The sequence below is a fragment of the Rhineura floridana genome, chromosome 15, assembly GCF_030035675.1.
Source record: "Rhineura floridana isolate rRhiFlo1 chromosome 15, rRhiFlo1.hap2, whole genome shotgun sequence".
Taxonomy (NCBI): Eukaryota; Metazoa; Chordata; class Lepidosauria; order Squamata; family Rhineuridae; genus Rhineura; species Rhineura floridana.
In genome coordinates, this window is record NC_084494.1 from 6,956,398 (window position 1) to 6,976,192 (window position 19,795).

Sequence of the window (19,795 nt, forward strand, 5' to 3'; positions counted from 1 at the left end):
AAAAGAAAAAAAAAACAAAAATAAAAAATAAAGAGTAAAATATTGACTTCCCATTTGTCAAAGATCAAATCAGTTATAAGTCTATAATATATAACAATCCTGTCTCTTAAGTCATATTATAAAATCACTTTCCTCCAGTAGTTATCTTACTTAATCATCAAATCTCATAAACATTACTTTATTCTTTCCACAAAAAGTCAAAGAGAGGTTTCAATTCTTTAAGAAATATATCTATCAATTTTTTTTTCCAGATAAGCATATCGATTAATCCATCTCATTACTAATTATGATAATCTTGTTGTCATAACCATAGTCAAAATAAACATTTCAATTAATCCATCACATCAGAATCTGTTAGGTTCAGTAATTTCAGTAGCCATTGTTCTATTATCCCTATTAGTTCCATTTTCCATCTTCCATCTTCAGTAGTCTTGTTAAGTCCAGTAATTTCAGTATCCAATCTTCCATTATCAGTATTCCATAATAATCTTGCTGTCAAAGCCATAGTCATATAGTAAGAGTCTGATGGGAATTACCTCTATCCCAAATATTTTCTTGCCATCCATTCTGAATAGGTTGCTGAAATACTGCTGTAAAATCATATCTCTGTTCTTTTTTTCAAAATACACTGGGTCATCTCTTGAAAGTTTTTCCATTGTCACATGGCTGCAGTTAATTCCATAGATTTTCTCTATATTGGGCTCCATCACATCATTCCAGTCCAGAAGATTATCCATGCCATTGATAACTTTATCTCTAGAATCTTCATTAATTTCTTCAGAGATAACATTGAGTTCCAAACAATAGATTTTATTTCTAAAGTCCATAGACTCCAAATCTTGTTCCTGTTCCACGTTTGTTCCAATCTCCGGAATCTCCTCTCTCACAGGGACCCCTGTTCCAGTCTCCAGGGTCTCCTCTCTCACAGGGACCCCTGTTCCAGTCTCCAGGGTCTCCTCTCTCACAAGGACCCCTATGTCTTTAATCTCCTGTGTCTCCAAACAATAAATTTTGTTTCTAAAGTCCATAGACTCCAAATCTTTTTCCTGTTCCACGTTTGTTCCAATCTCCGGGGTCTCCTCTCTCACAGGGACCCCTTCCAGGGTCACCTCTCTCACAGGGACCCCTATATCTTTAATCTCCTGCTTCATTTTACTCAATTCAATTTTCAGCTCCTTACAACCCTGTCGCAGGTTTTGTTTCGTTATCTCAATCTCATCCATTATTTTCTGAAACATAGTTATTTCCAGCTTCTCAGCCACTTTCTTAATTGCCATTTTAAAAAAAAAATATAGGAAAACCACTTCTTATTTCAGCAACAATTGGGTTAATACTCCAAACTTGGTGACATCACAGTATAAACAGAGCAGACAGCCTTATCTCTCCATGCTTAAGTAAACAAAATGCAGTTCCCAGGATCGAAACAATTAATGGCGGTCGTCAGAAAACAGATTCGTCAAAATAAAATAGACCAAAAAGAGAGTAGTCTCAGACAATATAATATTCTTCAAAATAAAAATCTGGAATAGAAATCCCTCTTCTGTGTATATCTTTAGAATGCAAATCCAGGACAGCTTTTTGCAACAAAAACAGAGATAAGCTATTAATTAGTGAGTAGCAGAGAGAAGTTATGGCTCCCCAGTGAGATGTCAAAAACCGATCAATCTGGCAAATCTCTTTTAAACAGCAACAATTTAAGTCAAGTAAAAGAAAAATATAGAAAGAAGGGTGCTTGCCTGTTAGTGCGTTCTCTCTTAGAAGATAAGATGAACGTTCGCTTTTCCAGATAGAGCTTGTTGTTAAAAATCCGTCCCACCTTCGTCGGCTGGACCTCGTCCCATAAATTAATGAGATCTGGTCGTCCCAACAAAAATAGGCTTTGAGGTTAATCTCTTCGTTTCTCCCTACCCGGGAGAAGTTTAATCAGTCAAAAAAAGAAAAAATCTGACTGATATATCTGAATAAGCTTCTTTTGAGGCAGGAGCCTGTCTCAAGAGCAGGCACAGGCTAAGTCACCCTTCCCGGAAGTCTAATAAATGCAAATTTTGAAGGATGACTGTGTTTTCGTTCTCATAAAGTGCGAATTTGATAAATTCTGCTTGAAATGCAAACTGAATCGAAATTATCACGCATCCCTACGGCTGGGTCAGGCTGTGGAGCTCTCTAGTGCAATGTTTGATTTCTAACCATGGCCAGCCAAACATGTCCAAGACACTCACCAGTCAGGCATAAATGCCTCAACCCTTCCTGGTTATTTCTCACTAACACCTGGTGGGGTTTTTTGGGGAGATCCCCTCTGAACAAGGTTGTTCCATTCAGCTATCACATCTAATAACTAGATAACTAAGAACTACTCACCTATTAAAAATCTGGCATGGAAAATTAAAATCAAAACCTTAAGACTCAATCACTGAATTCATCCTTGGAAAAGTAATCTAGCTTTAAGGATCCAGCAGAGAACTGGCAATATGGTGGAATAATAGGACCTCTTTAGGTATTATAGTTCTACTGTACTGAAGTCAAAATAGGAAGAAAACAGATGTTATTTAATTTAATGTTAATTTTAAATTTAATTTTATTGTATTTTTTATTTTTAGTTGTATTTTAATTTTGTTTTTAATATGTTTTATAATCTACACTTGCTTGTATTTTAATTGTGGTTTTATCTTGTTGTACACCGCCCTGAGAGCTTATTGCTATAGGGCGGTTTAGAAATGTAATTAAATAAATAAATAAATAATATCCCAGGGGTAGAGCACCTCAGGCCAAATGGGTGCCAAATGCGGCCCTCTAGGCGTTTCTGTCTGGCCCTCAAGACTCTACCCACACCACACACACCCTCCCCAGCCCAAGCTGCTCACCAGCCCTGCTTCACATCCTCCTCAAGTGCTTTTGCCTGGCTGTAATGTGTATCCTTGAACAATGAGAATGTCTTTTGCTCGCCTGGATGGAGCGGGGGGGGGATGAGTGCATTTTGTGTGAAGATGCTTGCCTTCTGCACAAAGGTAACATTTACATTTGTTGCTCTTCCCGATTTTGCCTCTGATCTCACCCGCCACGGGCATGTGGCCCTCGGAATGTTGCTTAGAAAGGAGTGCGGCCCTCAGACTGAAAAACGTTCCCCACACCTGCAATAGCTGTTTGTAGGCCTATCTTCCATACATTTGTTTAACTTTTTTAAAAGCCATCTCAGCTAGTGGCTACCATTGCATCTTACAGCAGTGAATTCCGTACATTAACTGTGCTCCTGTATACGTGTCTGTGTGTGTATATATATACTTCAAGTTCTCAAACTATTAAGAAAGAAAGAAAGAAAGAAAGAAAGAAAGAAAGAAAGAATGTCTTTGCTCACATCACTCATAATTTTATAAACTCTGTCATGACTCGTCTACCCTATCCTTGGTGGGGTTTTGGTTTGTTTGTAGTTTAGCCTCCCTTGTAAGTGCTCCAACCCCTCATTATTTTGGTTGACTTTTTCTGTACCTTTCCAGCCTTTTTGAGATGGCTTGACTGGGAATTTCACACAGTTCTTCCAAATGTGGCCGCACCATAAATTTATAACGAAAGCACAGTGATAATGACGATTTTATTTTCAAGCCCTTTACTAATAACCCTTTAAAACAGACTTTCCCTTTTTCACCACCACAAACTGAGTAGGGTTGGGTGGTTGCACTACGGGGCAGAGGAAACTGCCTTATACCACTGAGTCAGACCATTGGTCTGTCTAGCTGTTTATAGGCTGTACTGATGGGCAATGGCTTTCTAGGGTTTCAGACGGGTTCTAGGTTTACCCAGGCTGATGTGAAGATGTTGGGAATTAAACTTGGGATTTGTGGATGACTCTTCCCCTGGCTAAATCCACTCATGAATTCCCTCAGGCCCCAGAGTCAAGTCTTGACAGCATTTTGCACATTCACCGTGATGGGTTAAAAAAAAGTGTTGAAAGGGATCTGTCAGTTTATGTAATTGACCACCCCTGCCCTGAGACAACTTAGAAGAAGAAAGTTCTTCATACTGTTAAGCTTTATAAGTAGAATGATCTGCCTAGATCTCCCCCCGCCATTCATTTCAGACCAGTTACTTGATGTTCTGTCCTCAAAGCAACGCATTGTTCCTTCTCTGTCTCAGTCTTCCTCCACTGACTCTGTGCAGACTTTCTTTGTGCATTCCCTCCCCTCCCAAGATGCCTTTCCCATTCTGCTGCTCCCAAGCACACACCTGTCCCACCCTGGCTGAGAGGCGGGCCCAGCCCTGACGGCTGTGTGCTGTGTTGCAGTTCAATGCCTATGAGAGGATTGGTCCCTCTGGAGTCTGTGCTCAATGACTTGTGGGCCAGGGTCACAGACCAGAATGCGGCAATGTGTTCCTCCACAGCACGGCAGAAAGGCCTGCCAGGGGCCTGAGGTGTACAATAAGCCCTGCAATGGCGCTCTGCCCTGATTAGTAACCAGCTCCTTGGATAGCCCTCACCCCTGCCAAGTTTTTTCCCCACTCTCTCAAAGATAATTTCTCTTTTGGCTCTCATCTGTATTAATAGACCAGGAGTAGCGAACCTTTGGCTCATTTGACATTGGACACCTTCACATCAGACATTTATTCCATTCTTATTCCACTTTAAACAGTCATGGCTTCCCCCACAGCATCCTGGGAAGGGTAGTTTGTGGTCCTGAGAGTTATTTCCCTCACAGAGCTACAACTGTCACAGTAGTTTAATATTGATAATTCTTTGCAATGCCAAAAAAATAATAATCAATGAAGATTGGAAGAATGGAAAAGGTATCAGAGGAAAAAGGAATCGGATCGTTAATGACTCCCAGGAGGCCACGTTGAGACGTAAAGGAAATAAGGCATTAAATAAGATTAAGGCTACAATCCTTTGCACAATTACTTGAGAGTAAGCTCCATTGAACTGTGAAAGTTACTTTCGATAAACCTGCTTGGGATTATGTTGTTAAGATACAAGGGATAGCTATTACCCAAAATTTCTATTATTTATTGATAACTATCATTTCTGAGCAATGTGTTACCTAGCCATTAAGTTATTTTATTATTGCAGTTGTGATAGCAGCTATTATTCATTACCTGCACAGGGGGGTTGGAGCAAGTTTTGGAATCTGTTTGTGGCACTATCCTGAAGAGTAGGTGTACTACCCGTAACAAGCAACAATAAGAGTCACGTGATGACACATTGAACATTTAACAGACATTATAAATTATCATATTTATTGATAAATCACCTAGTATTTAAAGGAAAGGATTGAATTTAGAAGTTAAAGGCTGTAATTCTATATTCACATTCACTTCAGGAGTAAGCCCCATTAAACTCAGTGGAACTTACTTCTGAGTGAACATGGCTAGGACTGCACTGGACTGTGAGCAGACACAGAGGCAAACTCCCCAACTGTTTCTTTTAAGAGGCTGGAATCCTAATGCTTCTTACCTGAGAGTAAGTCCCACCAAACTGAATGGAATTTACTTTAGAGTAGGCATGGGGTTAGGATTGTCCTTTAACAATGTAAACAGTCCTTGCCTAGCTCTAGCTTCTCTGGCAGAACACTTGCTTTTTTTTTAGGCAATCCTAACTCCACTTACCTGTGAGTAAGCCTCATTGAACTCAGTGGGATTTACTTCTGAGTAGACATTTTTAAAATTCAAATGTGAATCCTGCAAAGCTCTCTCCTCTCCATTTTTTCCCTCTGTCCTTTCCTCAAACTCACTCATTGCCAGCACACAGAAGCACTGCACTCCATGGGACTTACTTCTGAGTAGACCTTTTAAAAATTGCAGTGAGTCCTTCAAAGCTCCCCCCCTTTTTTGCCTCTTTCCTTCCCTCAAGCTCATTCGTTGCTTCAGACTGGTCTCCCTTCCCTTCCCTTGCCTCCATTTTAGTTTTACTCTTCTTTCCCACTCCGTGGCTCCAGCAACTGACGTTTCCTTCAGCCCACTTCTGATCGGCTGCTGCTGCTGCTAGGAGGAAGGCTCGGGCTGTCCCAGGGGAGAAACTGATTGCTCACGATCAGCTCCATGGATACAGCATGCAGGGAGAATCACCACGTGAGTAGAAGAGGGCTTTTTCCAGGAGGCCGGTACACGTGGTGGTTTTTGAACTCACCGAGTGTACACTCTTTCTCACGAGCAGCTGTACCCAGGTACAGGAGGCTTGTACCTGGGTACAGAGTATCGTGTGAATACCCCTAAAGGCACAAGGCAAAAGCAGCTGAGAAACAAACCAAGCTTAGGAGAAACAAACCATGGCTTTGTGTCAATGTGCGAATGCAGCTTTTGGCTCAAATAGTATATAACCAAAGAAGACGATGAAATTGGGATGGACTGGCTTCACTACTGGGAGGGGGGGTCTTCGTATTTTTGGTTGTGAATGCTACCCGCACTTAGATCCAACTGAGTATTTCTATACTGAGTATCCTGAAATATAGCTTGTTAGGTTTTTTTAGCATCACAGAAAAAGGTGTCTTGCTGAAATACATTGGCCATTTGTTCCAATAAAAGTTTTTCATTTTTGAACATTGTTATGTGGTTTTGCCTCTTTATTGGTCTCCTGTTGTTGTTGTTGTTTGGTGTGTACCCCTCCCCCTTTTCCTTCTATCTTTCACCCCCCCCCCGCAGAACTAAGCAGTGGCAGATCACGGCCTGTCACTGAGCAGACCGCAACACTCACCGATTGCCGTAAATCCCTTCCGTGAAACCACCAGGGCCGCCTCCTGCATGTTTCTGTGGCTCCCATCCTCCGGGTGCTGTGTGCTTTTCAGAGCAAGATTGTAGACCAGGCTTGTACAACACGGATCCCCTTGGGCCATACACGGCTCACCATTCAATTTTTGTGAGCTGCCGGGTGCCTGGGGCCACAAAAACGGGAACAGAGAGAGCGCCTGATGTTATGCGGCCCTGTTGAAAACAAAGTCTTCCTTGCTTGATTGGTCCATCTGGCACAGAGGCCTTCTTAATGACTGATTTTGTACATGACCTCTGTCAACCTTCTGCGCAGCATGAGGATTCTTGCAGATATATCTTTGTGTCAGACACTGCAGGGTCTCTGGCTGTTGGCAGGGCCAGACCTTGGCAGCAGTGGATTTTTTTCCAGAACATAGGAAGCAGCCTGATTCAGAGTCAGACCAATCAGTCTGTCTACATGGATTGGCAGCAGCTGTCCAGAATTTCAGACAGGGACCTTTCCCAGTCCTGTCTAGAGATGCCAGGGATTGAACCTGGGATCTTTTGCATGCAAGGCAGATGTTCTGCCACTGAGCTGTGTCCCTTCCCTAAAGACATTTGCTTTTATTGAGACCTTTAGTCCATCTAGCTCAGTATAACCTACACTGACTGGCAGCAGTTCTCCATGGTGTCGGATGGGGAACATTCCCAGCCTTACCTGGAGATGCTGGGAATTGAACCAGGGACCTTGTGGCATGCAAAGGAGGTGCTGTACCACTGTGCTGCGGCCCATCCCCAAAGCTGTACTTGCAAGCATGAACCAGAGTGGGAGGAGTTCCAGCTACAGAGATGGGCCGCAGGGTATGAGGAAAGGGCAAGGCAAGGCACGCAACACCACTGCCACGGCTCCACCATGTCTCTGCTTTGACTGATGTTTGGCATTGGCTTTAAGACCGACCAGGGGGCCACCGCCCCAACATCGCCACCAGTGCCGCTTGGTACAGAGCATCCAAAAAAGTTGCTGTCCAGTCGCAGAGAGGTGGGGAGGAAACAGAGCCAGCAAGGACTGGACAGGAGACAGACATTTAGGCAGAGGTTAGGAGCAGTGGGGTTGCATGCAGGTCTTCCACGGACAAAGCTCTGGGGACAGACAGAAGCAGGCTCACTGAGTGACGCAGAGCCACTAGTTTACGCTCCTAGCAGGTGGGTCACTTTTGCTTTCCCAGAGGGGGAGGGGTGAGGCAGTGGGGATGTCAGCACGGTACAGCACAAATGCACCAGCAGAGTCAGTGCAGGGCTCCCAGTAAGCAATGGCGACCCAACTGCTGGGAAGCAGTGTAGTGAGTCTGCAGCATCCGGCAAGCAGATTCCTTGGACAGATTCCTTGTTCTGGTGACTGCTGTGCTCCAAGTCGGCTGCCTTACGTACTCCTTTACGTGCTCAAGAGAGCAGAACCTTAAAGAGACAGGCCTGCAGCATGGAACCTAGCACACCGTATGCTCTCTCTCACACAGACATGCTCTGTAGGTTTCCTGGGTAGATGCATGGGCCAGGGTGTGTATGTGTGTGTGTGAGGTCCTTGAGAGTGAGGATGTTGGTGTCCTTGGGAGAGGGGGGTCCATTCAGGGATCTCTGCCTTGGGAGATCCCTTTTTGCTGGGCTCTGTCTCGGGGTCAAGGCCCTGATCCAGTTACTAGCCTTCTGACTCAGCTGGCAAGAACCCTTGCTGTGAATGCCCAGGTCATGACAGAATGAGCCTGAGAAAAGTTCTAGTTCACCCAAACACACACATACTCCTTTTCCAGATGGCACTGCTCAGCTCTCCAAAGACGTCCTCCCAGTTGCAAAACCATCCCCACCCCTCATTCTCCTTCCTCATGTTTCATTCTCTGTTCCCAGATAACACAATCATGATCACAGAGTCCCACAAGGCGAACAGGAGGGGTGCCGTTAGCAAAGAAGGCACAGCCTAAGACTGGTTACCTCAAACATGCAGCCAGTGCTGGTGAAAAACAGCCACTTATTTAATCTCATCCCCCTTCCTCCCTCCCTTCCTCCCTCCCTCCCTTCCTTCCTTCCTCTGGAATGTGAAGGCGAGATTTCCTAGAGGGCCAGTTTAACAATGGAGTCAGTGGTAGTGGGCCAAGGTTCCTGCCCATTCATCCCTCACTGCAGCCTGCTGGCAAGTCCTATCGCTCTTCACTCTTCTTTCTGGTTTATAGTTTACTTATTTATCTAAAAGTTATATCTCACTTTCATTTTACACCCCTCAGAATGGGTTGCAATAGTAGAACATATGACTTTCAAAAAAAAAAAAAATACAAAATTCAGTACAGTTAAATAAAACCTCAGATGTCTTATCAATATATTACTGAACAGGCCCATTAATCAGAAGGCCTGGAGGAAGAGGAGGAAGGTCTTCAGGTGACTCCTAAAGATGGATAACAGCGCCAGCTGAACCTCGGGCAAGTCCATTCCACAACCAGGGTGCTGTTGTTGTGAAGGCCCTCTTGACAAGTAGCAGCCCACCCTGACTTCACCAATTGATGGAATTATTAAGAGAGCCTTGTGACGCCCTTCCCTGGCTCTCCCTGTCAGGTTCCTACCTGCTCGTGGTTACTGCCTGTCTCTAGGCACCACCAGGGACTCCACCAGTCCGGACTGTCCTTTTTTATGGTTTCTCTCCCCGCTCTAGCACAGATCTCAACAGATCCCCCTGCTAGGCAGCACCACCAGTCACGTCCTATAACCAGTAGTCCCAGAGACTCGGCCTGAGTCTCTCTCAATTAGGTTACCTCTGTGACTGCGTGCTTAAGCTGTCCCAATCCCTTTGACTTACTCAGACTGCTTATAATTCTGGTTTGCTCTGAATACTTGTGGAGTTATATTCTTCCCTTCACCCGCTGCCACCATTTGCTACAGTTCAGCCTTGGTCATTACCTTACCCTCCCTTGTGGTCTGTGAAACCCCAGCCAAGGATCAGGCCTTTGGTAAACCAAATATATTTATTTAATAACAGAGATAACAAGATTTCTTTAAAAGGCACTTAAGCATATGGTTACATCTATTCCTGAGGTACTGGTCTTAGTATTAATCCGAACTCCACCCTCTCCTCACATCCACCAACTCTCCACCCAATCTCCTCTCAAAACCCACCAAAACAACCCACTCAAGTCCACCAACGTCCACCCAGATTTACCTGTCATTCTTCCTTTTATACTGTCAGCCATTTTAAACATTCAGCCAATCATCCAACATTCTACTGCCCATTCACTCCCCCTTCCTCTTTCATTCTACTTACCATGTATCTCCTATACAAACAGCACTTACCCTATTTACACTAATACAGGAACATCACAAGCCTCTTTGATTGTCAGCTAAGTGGGTGGAATGTACCCAGGTTTGGACCCAGGGCCTCTTAAGTTGCTGTACCGTAATCTAGGGCAGTGCACCCATGCCCTGGTGTCCTGGAGTTTTCTGTCCCTGCCTCATAGCCATCAGAGGTTTGTGCATATGCGAGGAAGTGCACAATGGTGTTGCACTGTATAGGTAAGTTGTACAAAATGTGACAGAGAGGATAACAAGACGCTCGGTTGTCATTTCAGCAGAAGCTGCACCAGTTAACACAGTGGCTGCATTGCCATATAATGGTAAGCCAAGGTTTCTGGCTTACTGTGGTTTACCATGAATGAGCAGCATGCTGGTACACGCTGCCTAGCATTTCCACTTCATCCTTCCGCTGGCACAAGTGGGATAAGCAAATCATGAAACCTTGGCTGCCCTTTATGTCTGAATCAGGGACTGTGCTTTATTGCCCCCTAAGAACAAGTCATGTTCTGTAAGCCAACAACAAACCATGTATTAAAGCTGGTTAGAGACCGTGGCTTGTTAGACTGCAACAAACCACAATCCCTGGTGATTGATTGACTGATTTATTGATTATTTGATTGCACTTATGAGGTTCCTTTCTGCCAAAGCACTTAACAACTTTAAAGTACTAAACTAATAAATTATATCAAAGGCCAAATTGGCCTTATGTGGGGAGGGAACAGTCCAATTGGAGCAGGCCCTGGTTTTAGGTTTTTTGCTTGCCTTCTTCACTCTCTTTCTCCCACTGGGCCAACGACGGTGTCTCTGGCTCTGTGGCGGGGAGGGAACAGTTTGACTGGAGCAGGGCCTGATCCTATCTCTGCCAGCTTCCCTCAAAGGATGGTTAGGGTGGAACGGGAAGTCAAGTTCAGTTGCTGCTTCCTGAATTCTTTTTCCCGCTCACTCCGGGGGAGGAGCAAAGCAGAAGTGATCAGGCACCATTATGAGCAAATGTGGCCAATATACAGGCCAACCCTTCAAGTCTATCAGCAAGCACCCTATTTTTACCTCAGTTCAGCCTTTTAGCTTGCCATGCTTTTATTTTCTCTTCTTCCCTGTGTATGGTGTATGGGTTAGCTTGCTTAGGGAAACCACCTCAGGGATGTTGTTAAGCTGTTTTTCATGAGTAGAGAATTCCAGCAAGGAATTTGTGATGATGGCCACCAGATTGGATGGATGGCTCAACTTTTTGTTTATTTATTTATTTATTTCCATTTGCAGATTTATAAACCACCAGCAAAAGCTACCACAATGGTGTACAATAAGATAAGATAAAATACAAAAGATTACAGGCTCAGAAAACTAAAAGCAAAATTTGTTTTAAAAAATCCTACAATTGTATAAAAATGTAAAAGAGGATTAGACAAATTCCAAGAAACTCCAAAGAAATGCCATCATCGTTTTGCAAGAGAATGTCAGAAAGCATCATTCCACTTTCCATCCATCCTGCCATCTGCTGATCTGGGGAGACTTTCCATCACACAAATAAAAACAGTGGATAATTTTGGGGGTTTAGGTCATGCTAAAACTTCAGGCTCACAGTCATCAAAGCAGGATTAGACAAATTTATTTATTTATTTATTTGTTTACTTATTACATTTATATCCCACCTTTCCTCCAAGGAGCTCAGTGTGGCATACAAACAAAGACCTCCCCCTCCCCATTTTAACCTCACTACACTCCTGTGAGGTAGGTTAGGCTAAGACACAGTGACTGGCCCAAGGTTACCAGTGAGCTTCATGGCTGAGCAGGGACTTGAACCCTGGTCTCCCAGGTCCCAGTCCAACAGTGTAACCACTATACCACGCTGGCCCTCGTGAATTCATGGAGGATAACACCGTCGATGTCTGCTAGCCACAACATGTACCTTCTCCTTCCGCTATCTGAGGCAGTAATGCCTCTGCATGCCATTTGCCAGCACTCACAAGTGGGGAGAACGCTGCAGCACTCGGGTCCTGCTTGCACGCCTTCCAGAGGCATCTGATTGGCCACTGTGAGAACAGGAAGCTGGACATGATGGGCCTTTGGTCAGACCCATCAGCCAGGCTCTTATTTTATTCTTATGTCAATATTGAAGGTTATGCTGCAGTTTAATGTATGGGGTAAATGCAGGTTGGCGTTTGGAGAATCCTGCCTGATTTCATTATTTATTTATTTACCAAATTTATATCCCGCCCTTCCTCCTGGTAGGAGACCAGGGCTGCAAACAGAAACACTAAAACACTCTAAAACATCGTAAAAACAGACATTAAAATATATTAAAACAAAACATCTTTAAAAACATGTTTTTTAAAAAGCTTTAAAAGACACATTAAAAAGCAATTCCAACACAGACGCAGACTGGCATAAGGTCTCTGCTTAAAAGGCTTGTTGAAAGAGGAAGGTCTTGAGTAGGTACTGAAAAGATAATAGAGATGGTACCTGTCTAATATTTAAGGGGAGGGAATTCCAAAGGGTAGGTGCCACTACACTAAAGTTGACCTTCCTGTGTAGTGTGGAGCAGACATCCTGATAAAATGGTATCTGCAGGAGGCCCTCACCTGCAGAGCACAGTGATCGACTGGGTATATAAGGGGTAAGAAGATCTTTCAGGTATCCTGGTCCCAAGCTGCGTAGGGCTTTGTACGCCAAACCCAGAACCTTGAATTTGTCCTGGTAGCTAATGGGCCTTAGAGGAACTGGATCAGACAAGGACTGGTTGAGTGAAAAGGAAAGAGAGGGGGCATCTTCCTGGGGCATCTCCTTGTATTACCCCCCCCCCAAAAAAACCCATGCACTAACAGAGCTTTTTCCCTGTTCTTCTCCCTGACAGTGGAAGGCCAGTGGCTGGAGTGGGGATCCTGGAGCCACTGCTCTGTGTCGTGTTCCAACGGGACTCAGCAGCGCACTCGCAGATGCAGCATCTCGGCTCACGGCTGGGCGGAGTGCAGAGGGGCTCATGCTGACGCGAGGGAGTGTTACAACCCTGAATGTCCAGGTAGAGCACCCACAAGTCTCCATATGCAGGTGGTGAGGAGATTGCAGACAGGGAAAGGTTGCAGTCGTGCCACCAGAGGGACTAGCATGATCGCTGTGGACATGGCCAGCTTGGTTGGGGGTATGGCGTGTGGGTATGGTTTGATTCTTCTCCAGCCAGTTCCAAGGGGTGTGGATAGGAAGCACGCCACAGTCGGCAAGCCACCACAGGTAACTCTTCCAAAGGTTTTTGGAAAATCCTTCTCATTTTCCCCTGGAGAGCCATTTGGTAGGAAGCAACAAGGCCTCTGGTGCTTAGAGCAGGAACCTCATAGCCTGAGCCTTGAGCCTAGCCTAAGCAAACCACTTGAGAGTGTGTGCACTAAGGCCTCGGCGCCCTCTCCAGGTAGGAAAGGGAATAAGCATGTGCAACATCAACCCCTGCCATTGGTGGGCAATATAGAGCCTCTGGATTGGCTGAGCCTGGGGAAAGAATGCATAGCCTTCCTGTCTTTGTCTGGTCAACAGAGCAGGTCCCCTTGGCTGCTGCACGTTAGGCTACAGCTGTTTTAGCCTCAGACATTTTAATTACAATTCACCGCCTCACATGCTGTTTCTCTGGAAAGAGTCAGAGCTTTTATCAGTGTAGCAAATAAGGAACAATTATCTCTAAATAAATCAAGGCCAAGCCTCCAGCTCCAGTCACTGACCTCCAGGGACCCTGATCCGAAGAACAAACTATCCAAGTCTCATTTCAGGTTTGGCTGCCCACAGTTGGGGAAAGGTTTAATATTTTTTCATGTGGGACACCACCCTGTGATGATTGCTTAGCTCTCAGTTTGGCTTACAGTCAAACAAAAATCTTTAAAACAATCATGAAGCAATTTACAGAACAAATTAACAGCAATATAGTTACAACAACCTGGCTGAAACAGCAGGGTGGGTGGGAGAGCACAGCCAACTCAATAAAACCGAGCTAACATTTACCAGCCCGGGTGGGGTGGGCAGCAAATTAACAAGATCTTCACCTGGCACCAGAATGTCATCAGAGTTGGCACAGATGAGCTTTGTCCCGGGGGGGGGATCCCACTGAAGAGGTCCCACAACTGAAGAGGTCTTCCACCAGCCACCCCCTTCCTGACTTCAGAAGTCAAGGGCACCTGGGAAAGGGCTGTAGCCAAATCAGGAGAAAGCAGATCTCAGAGTGCTTTTCTGTCTGGACCCTTTCCTCGAGTGAGAGGTGCAGCTCTCTGGCTTTACAATCCCGGCTTGAAACTTGGCTGCAGACCCTGGGATTTCTTCCACCCAGATCCTCGACTGACATCCACAAGCTCAAGCTTGGCGAGGCATGCCTTTGACGTCAGTCCCCATGCTCTGCCAATCTGTCTGGAGTGACAGCTGCTCTCCATAAAGCCACTGCGCCTAATACAGCGGGTTCGGAGACGCCAGTCATCCAGCGGCCGTGACAGATGGCCCTCGGCTGCGGTCTCTCCCTCCCCCGCCCCACCAGCGTCAATTTTCATTTGCCAGTTTTTATTGAGGAGTGACAGCTGGGGGATGGAGACCCGAGGTGGAAATCAACAAGTTGGATGTGCACAGATCTGGTTGTAGGGTCACAGGATGCCTTAGGCCAGACTCTGCCGACCTGGCATCCTCCAGATTGTTGGGACTACAGGTCCCATCAGTCCCTGGGGAACGTAGGAAGTTGCCTTTGGCCAGTATTGCATACACTGACTGGCAGACGCTCTCCACGGTTTCAGGCAAGAGTCTTCCTGGAGATGCTGCCAGGGATTTAATCTGACACACAGATCAGATGCTCCTCTACTGAGCCACAGTCCTTCCCCTGTGGGCTGCCTTAGGCTCTTCCTCTCAGGTAATCAAAGCAATTCTTAAATTTGCAAACATGCCTTAAACTCTTTGGAGTGCTCATTCTTACTATGCTCCTGGTTTGCAATTAGGGATGGAGGAGAAATTCAATTCAGTTCACATGTATTTATTTATTTATTTATTTATTAAATTTATATACCGCCCGACTAGCGATAGCGATTTATCAAATCCTCACTTTTCAAAGCAATATGAGAACTGAAACACAGCCATCCTTCAAAATTTGCACTTATCCAAATTTTGTGATGCAGTTTGCCGAGCAAGCAATGTTTATAAAAAAACATATATTAAGGGGAAGTATGCACAAAATGAATATCTTAGTGGAATAAACATACAAACATGCGTTATATTAGGAGAAATTGCTTGGGAAAAGCGTACACGTTCATCAAAACTACATACAAAAACTTATTAGGAGAAATTTGCATCAAAATGCTGAAGAATTTTCATGAGGATTTTTTTTAAAAAAATCGCAAATTGCTGCAGAAACGTGGAGAACAGAATTTAAGATTAGAAAAATGAGAAGCTGAGAGAACCAGAACTGACAGATCTTCCCATCCCTATTTGCAATAAGTGAGTGTTTGCTTGGCTTCCCATGGTAAACAATGTAACAGAAGCAAGACTGGAACTCAAGTCTCCTTCATCTAATCCTGGCTGCCTGTTGGTGAGACCAGTCCTGTGGCAGGTGTTACAGCAGCTTAGAAGGAGTTCACTGCCTGTTGAAGTCCATGCTGAGGGTTGCTGAGGGGATAAAATGGCGGGAAGGGCCAAACCAAGTACGCTGCTTTGACCTCCTTGGGGGACAGAAAAGGTGAGACATAAATACAGTCAACATATGCAAGGACCTCGGGGCTCACTTGCCCTGCCAGGATCTGGACTCTCTGCATCTGGGCTGTACCTCAGTGGCAGAGCATCTGTTTGGCATGCAGAAGGCCCCAAGTTCAATCCTCAGCATCTCCAGGTGGGGTGGAGAGACCCCTCCCTGAAACCCTGGACAACCACTGCCAGCCAGTGTAGACAACATGGATGTAGATGGACCAATGGTCTGACTCAGGCCACCTTCACACCACACATTTATTCCACTCTTAATACCACTTTAAACAGTCATGGCTTCCCTCAAAGAATTCTGGGAAGGGTAGTTTGTGAAGGGTGGCGAGAGCTGTTAGGAGAGCCCTTATTCCCTCATAGAGCTGCAATTCCCCAATTTCCTGGCGGAAGAGGGATTGATCGCTAAACCACCTCTGAGAATTATAGCTCTGTGAGGAGAATGGGCATCTCCTAAAAACTCTCAGCCCCCTGTACAAACTACAGTTCCCAGGATTCCTTGGGGGAAGCCATGACTGTTTCAAGTGGCATAATAGTGGAATAAATGTTTAGTGTGAACGTGGCCTCAGGCAGCTTCCTATGTTCCTCCCTGCCCCCTCGGCTCCCTGACCTTCAATCCAGAGCATTCCCAATTTACTTACTTCCCAGAGCGCCTCCCCTCTCTCGGCACTCCGTGACGCAAGGGTTTGCTCTAGTCGCTCTTCCTTGAACTGCACGTGCCCAGCATCCACTCTTTCTGCCATTCCCTGATTCTTTGCCCTGTTCCTTTTGGCCTTGCAAGCAGCCTCCCTAGCCCTCCTCGTTAGGGATGGAGAGGAAATCCATCTCAGTCTGCATTTCAAGGCGAACCTACCTAATTAGCAGCTTCCGAAACAATTCCCAAACCGAAACGCAGCCAGCCTTCGAAATTCACACTTCTCCAGACTTTGTGATGTGGTTCTCCAACCAGCCATTGTTTACAAATGTCCCTATACTGGGGAAAGTGTGCATAAAAACAAATATGAAACGATGTGAAAATAGCACACAGAAATGCATGGTGGATGGGGAAGTTGCTTGCAGAAATGTGTACATTAGTCAAAACTGGCTGCAAAAACGTGTTTACTCGGAGAAATTCATACTAAAGTGAATTTTCGTGATTTTTTTTTAAAATAGCGAATTGCTGTAAAAATGTGAACTGAATCTAACTTTGGGGAAAAAGAGAAACTGAGAGTACTGAAACTGCCAGATCTCTCTACCCCTATCCCTCGCCACTACCATTCACCTATCTTGACTAGGGATACACTAAAATTCCACCCAGTTCGGATTTGATACCGAATTTTCCATTAATCCGCTTAGTCTCTATCGTTGCATTTTTATGTTGTGATTTTCCTCAGCTATTTTTGAAAATTGCTTTCCTCTAAAATACGGATAAAAAACAATAATTTTATCAGTATTTAAATGTCAATATTTCCTTTGAAATATAGATATTTCCTTTGAAATTATTGATATCAGCATCAATATTTTTGGGGAGGGGAAAACAGATCAGTAAAAGCAGCAAGTAGCAGACAAAGGATGAACTTGAATCAATGCCTGTTAGGTCGGCAGAATGCTTTTGAAGAGGCATCAGCTGACGGATCCCATCCCTAATATTGACTGAAGCACTGAGAGTTTCCTTCCCAGACCCCTCTTTCCTTAGTCCTTTCCTTGTCTACTTTGCTCCTTTAGCCTTTTCCGTCATCCATTCTTCCCTCAGCTCCTTCCTTCCCAGCCCACTGCCAATTCTCCACCCTTCTTTCAGCCCCCTTTCCTCTAGGCTCCCTAGCCCCTTGGCTTCCCTAAATTTTCACACTTCTTCCCTGTCTCCAGCTTATGTGAGGTTCCAGTCCCAGGCACGCAAACAACTTTCCCTTCCCTCACAGAAGCCATACTGGAAACATCCTGACAGCAGTGTGTTTCACGGGAATTTAAAATATTTGCAAACATTCTGTGTCATCACCCCAGCTTGGCCCATCAGTTTCAGAGGCCTCACTTCTCACATGCACAATCCACTACAGACAGCAATAACGGCAGCAAGGGATTAAACTCCCAAGACTCTCCAAAATAACATGGCAAGAGCAGCTGTAATGCGGTTTTTAAAATTCCTTTTGCTTCCACCCTTGGCTTTAGCTTTCAATATTGCTTTCTGTGCTCACACAGGCTAAGCCTTTAAATGAAAAAAAAAAGATTTCATTGACCATTGCTAAGCCGCTTGACCTTTAAATGTTTCATGTGGGTATCCTGGGCAGATGGACAGGTGGGGGAAATGGAGTGGCACACTGAGGTTTTCATGATTTTCATGGTGTGGATGCTTCTATCTATACCAGCCTTTCCCAACCAGTGTGCCTCCAGATGCTGTTGGACCACAACTCCCATCTTCCTGACCATTGGCAATGCTGGCTGAGGCTGATGGGAGTTGTGGTCCAACAACATCTGGAGGCACACTGGTTGGGAAAGGCTGATCTATACGGTGCTTCTTCTTGAACTTGAGCCGTGGGTGGTATCAGCTGAGGGCTGTTCCTCATGTTAACAGACAGCCTCCAAGAATGACAATATGCTGAAAATCAGGAACCCAGATGAGGTGGGTGCTTTGTTTGGCTTAAGGGGGATGCAGCCAGAAGATCAGCTCTGAGGGCAAGATGGTTGCCAGACCAAGAGAGGCTCAAGCATAGTTTTGAATCTGGACAATCAGGCCCAACCAACAAGATCAAATGGTAACCTATTAGATAAAGGACTGAAGGTAGAGCCTGACACTGATTTTATGCCTTCTACGTTAAATTTTGCCTTTGTAGTCCCTTTAGTACCAATCCCTATATATATATATTGTATTTTATGTATTATAATTGTATTTTACGTATTTTAATTTATTTTAATGTTTTTGTGATTTTAATGTTTACAATTTTATTATGTACATGTTTGATTTTATTTTTGTAAGCCGCCCTGAGTGCCCTATTTTAGGGTAGAAGGGCAAGGTAGAAATATTTTAAATAAAAATAAATAAATATTCTGTATAGGGATGGGATTCGTGGGCCAGGGCCAGTTTGAAAGCATTCAGTCAACCTAACAAGCCAATATTGATCTGAAGGTCTGAGCGAGTGATATCAATGAGATTAAACAGGAAACCTATTAATATAACCATCATCCAAGTCTATGCTCCAACGGCAAATGCAAATGCAGAAGAAGAGGAATTGGGGAGATTTTACGCAGAAGTATAGGAAGAAATTGATCACACACCAAAACAAGATGTGCTGATAATCATGGGGGACTGGAATGCAAAAGCAGGGAACAGAGAAGAACTAGGAATTGTGGGGAAATGAGGCTTAGGAGATAGAAATGAAGCAGGAGAAAGACTTACTGAATTCTGTGAAGCTAATAATTTGTACACGTGGATATCACCAAATGGTCAATAATGTATAGGAATCAAATTGATTATGTAATTGGTAGCAGAAGATGGAGAAGTTCCATACTTTCTGTGAAAACAAGGCCAGGAGCAGACTGTGGTACAGATCATGAACTGGTCATATAAATAATCAGAGTAAAGCTAAAGATGAACAATAAAGCAACCATAATGCCAAAATACAATTCAAATAACATCTCAGAAGAATATAAAGGTCAAATAAGGGACAGATCTGAGGCTTTAAACTTAGTTGACAGAGAACCAGAAGAACTATGGATTGAAGTCAGAGACATTATCAGGGAAGAATGCAAAAAGACAATACCTCTAGTTAAAAAGAGAGAAAGACCTCAATGGATGACTGAAGAAACTCTTAAAATGGTTAGAGAGAGAAGAAAAGCAAAAGGAGATAGAAACAGGATCAGAACCCTAAATGCAACAATACAGTGACTAGTATGTAGGGACAAAGAACTATTACAATGGTTATTGTATAGAAATAAAAGAGGACAACAAAAAGGGTAGAACAAGAGCCCTATTCCAAAAGATCAGAGAAATGAAAGGTAAATTTACACCAAGAGTAGGGATGTTGAATAATCAACAGGGGAACACATTAACTGACCGAGATGAAATAAAAGGAAGATGGAAGCAATACACTGAAGAACTCTGTAAAAGAGATGCTAGGATGAC

General features: G+C 44.3%; 1 protein-coding gene across 1 annotated transcript in view; it reads left to right on the forward strand.

Annotated features, from left to right (window-relative positions):
- ADGRB2 (adhesion G protein-coupled receptor B2) overlaps window positions 1–19,795 on the forward strand; it is a 258,463-nt gene that overhangs the window by 145,240 nt on the left and 93,428 nt on the right. Inside the window, 4 exon segments of the mRNA XM_061596282.1 lie at window positions 4,277–4,426; window positions 10,117–10,131; window positions 12,851–13,015; window positions 13,171–13,173. Coding sequence (XP_061452266.1) covers window positions 4,277–4,426; window positions 10,117–10,131; window positions 12,851–13,015; window positions 13,171–13,173 — 333 coding nt within the window.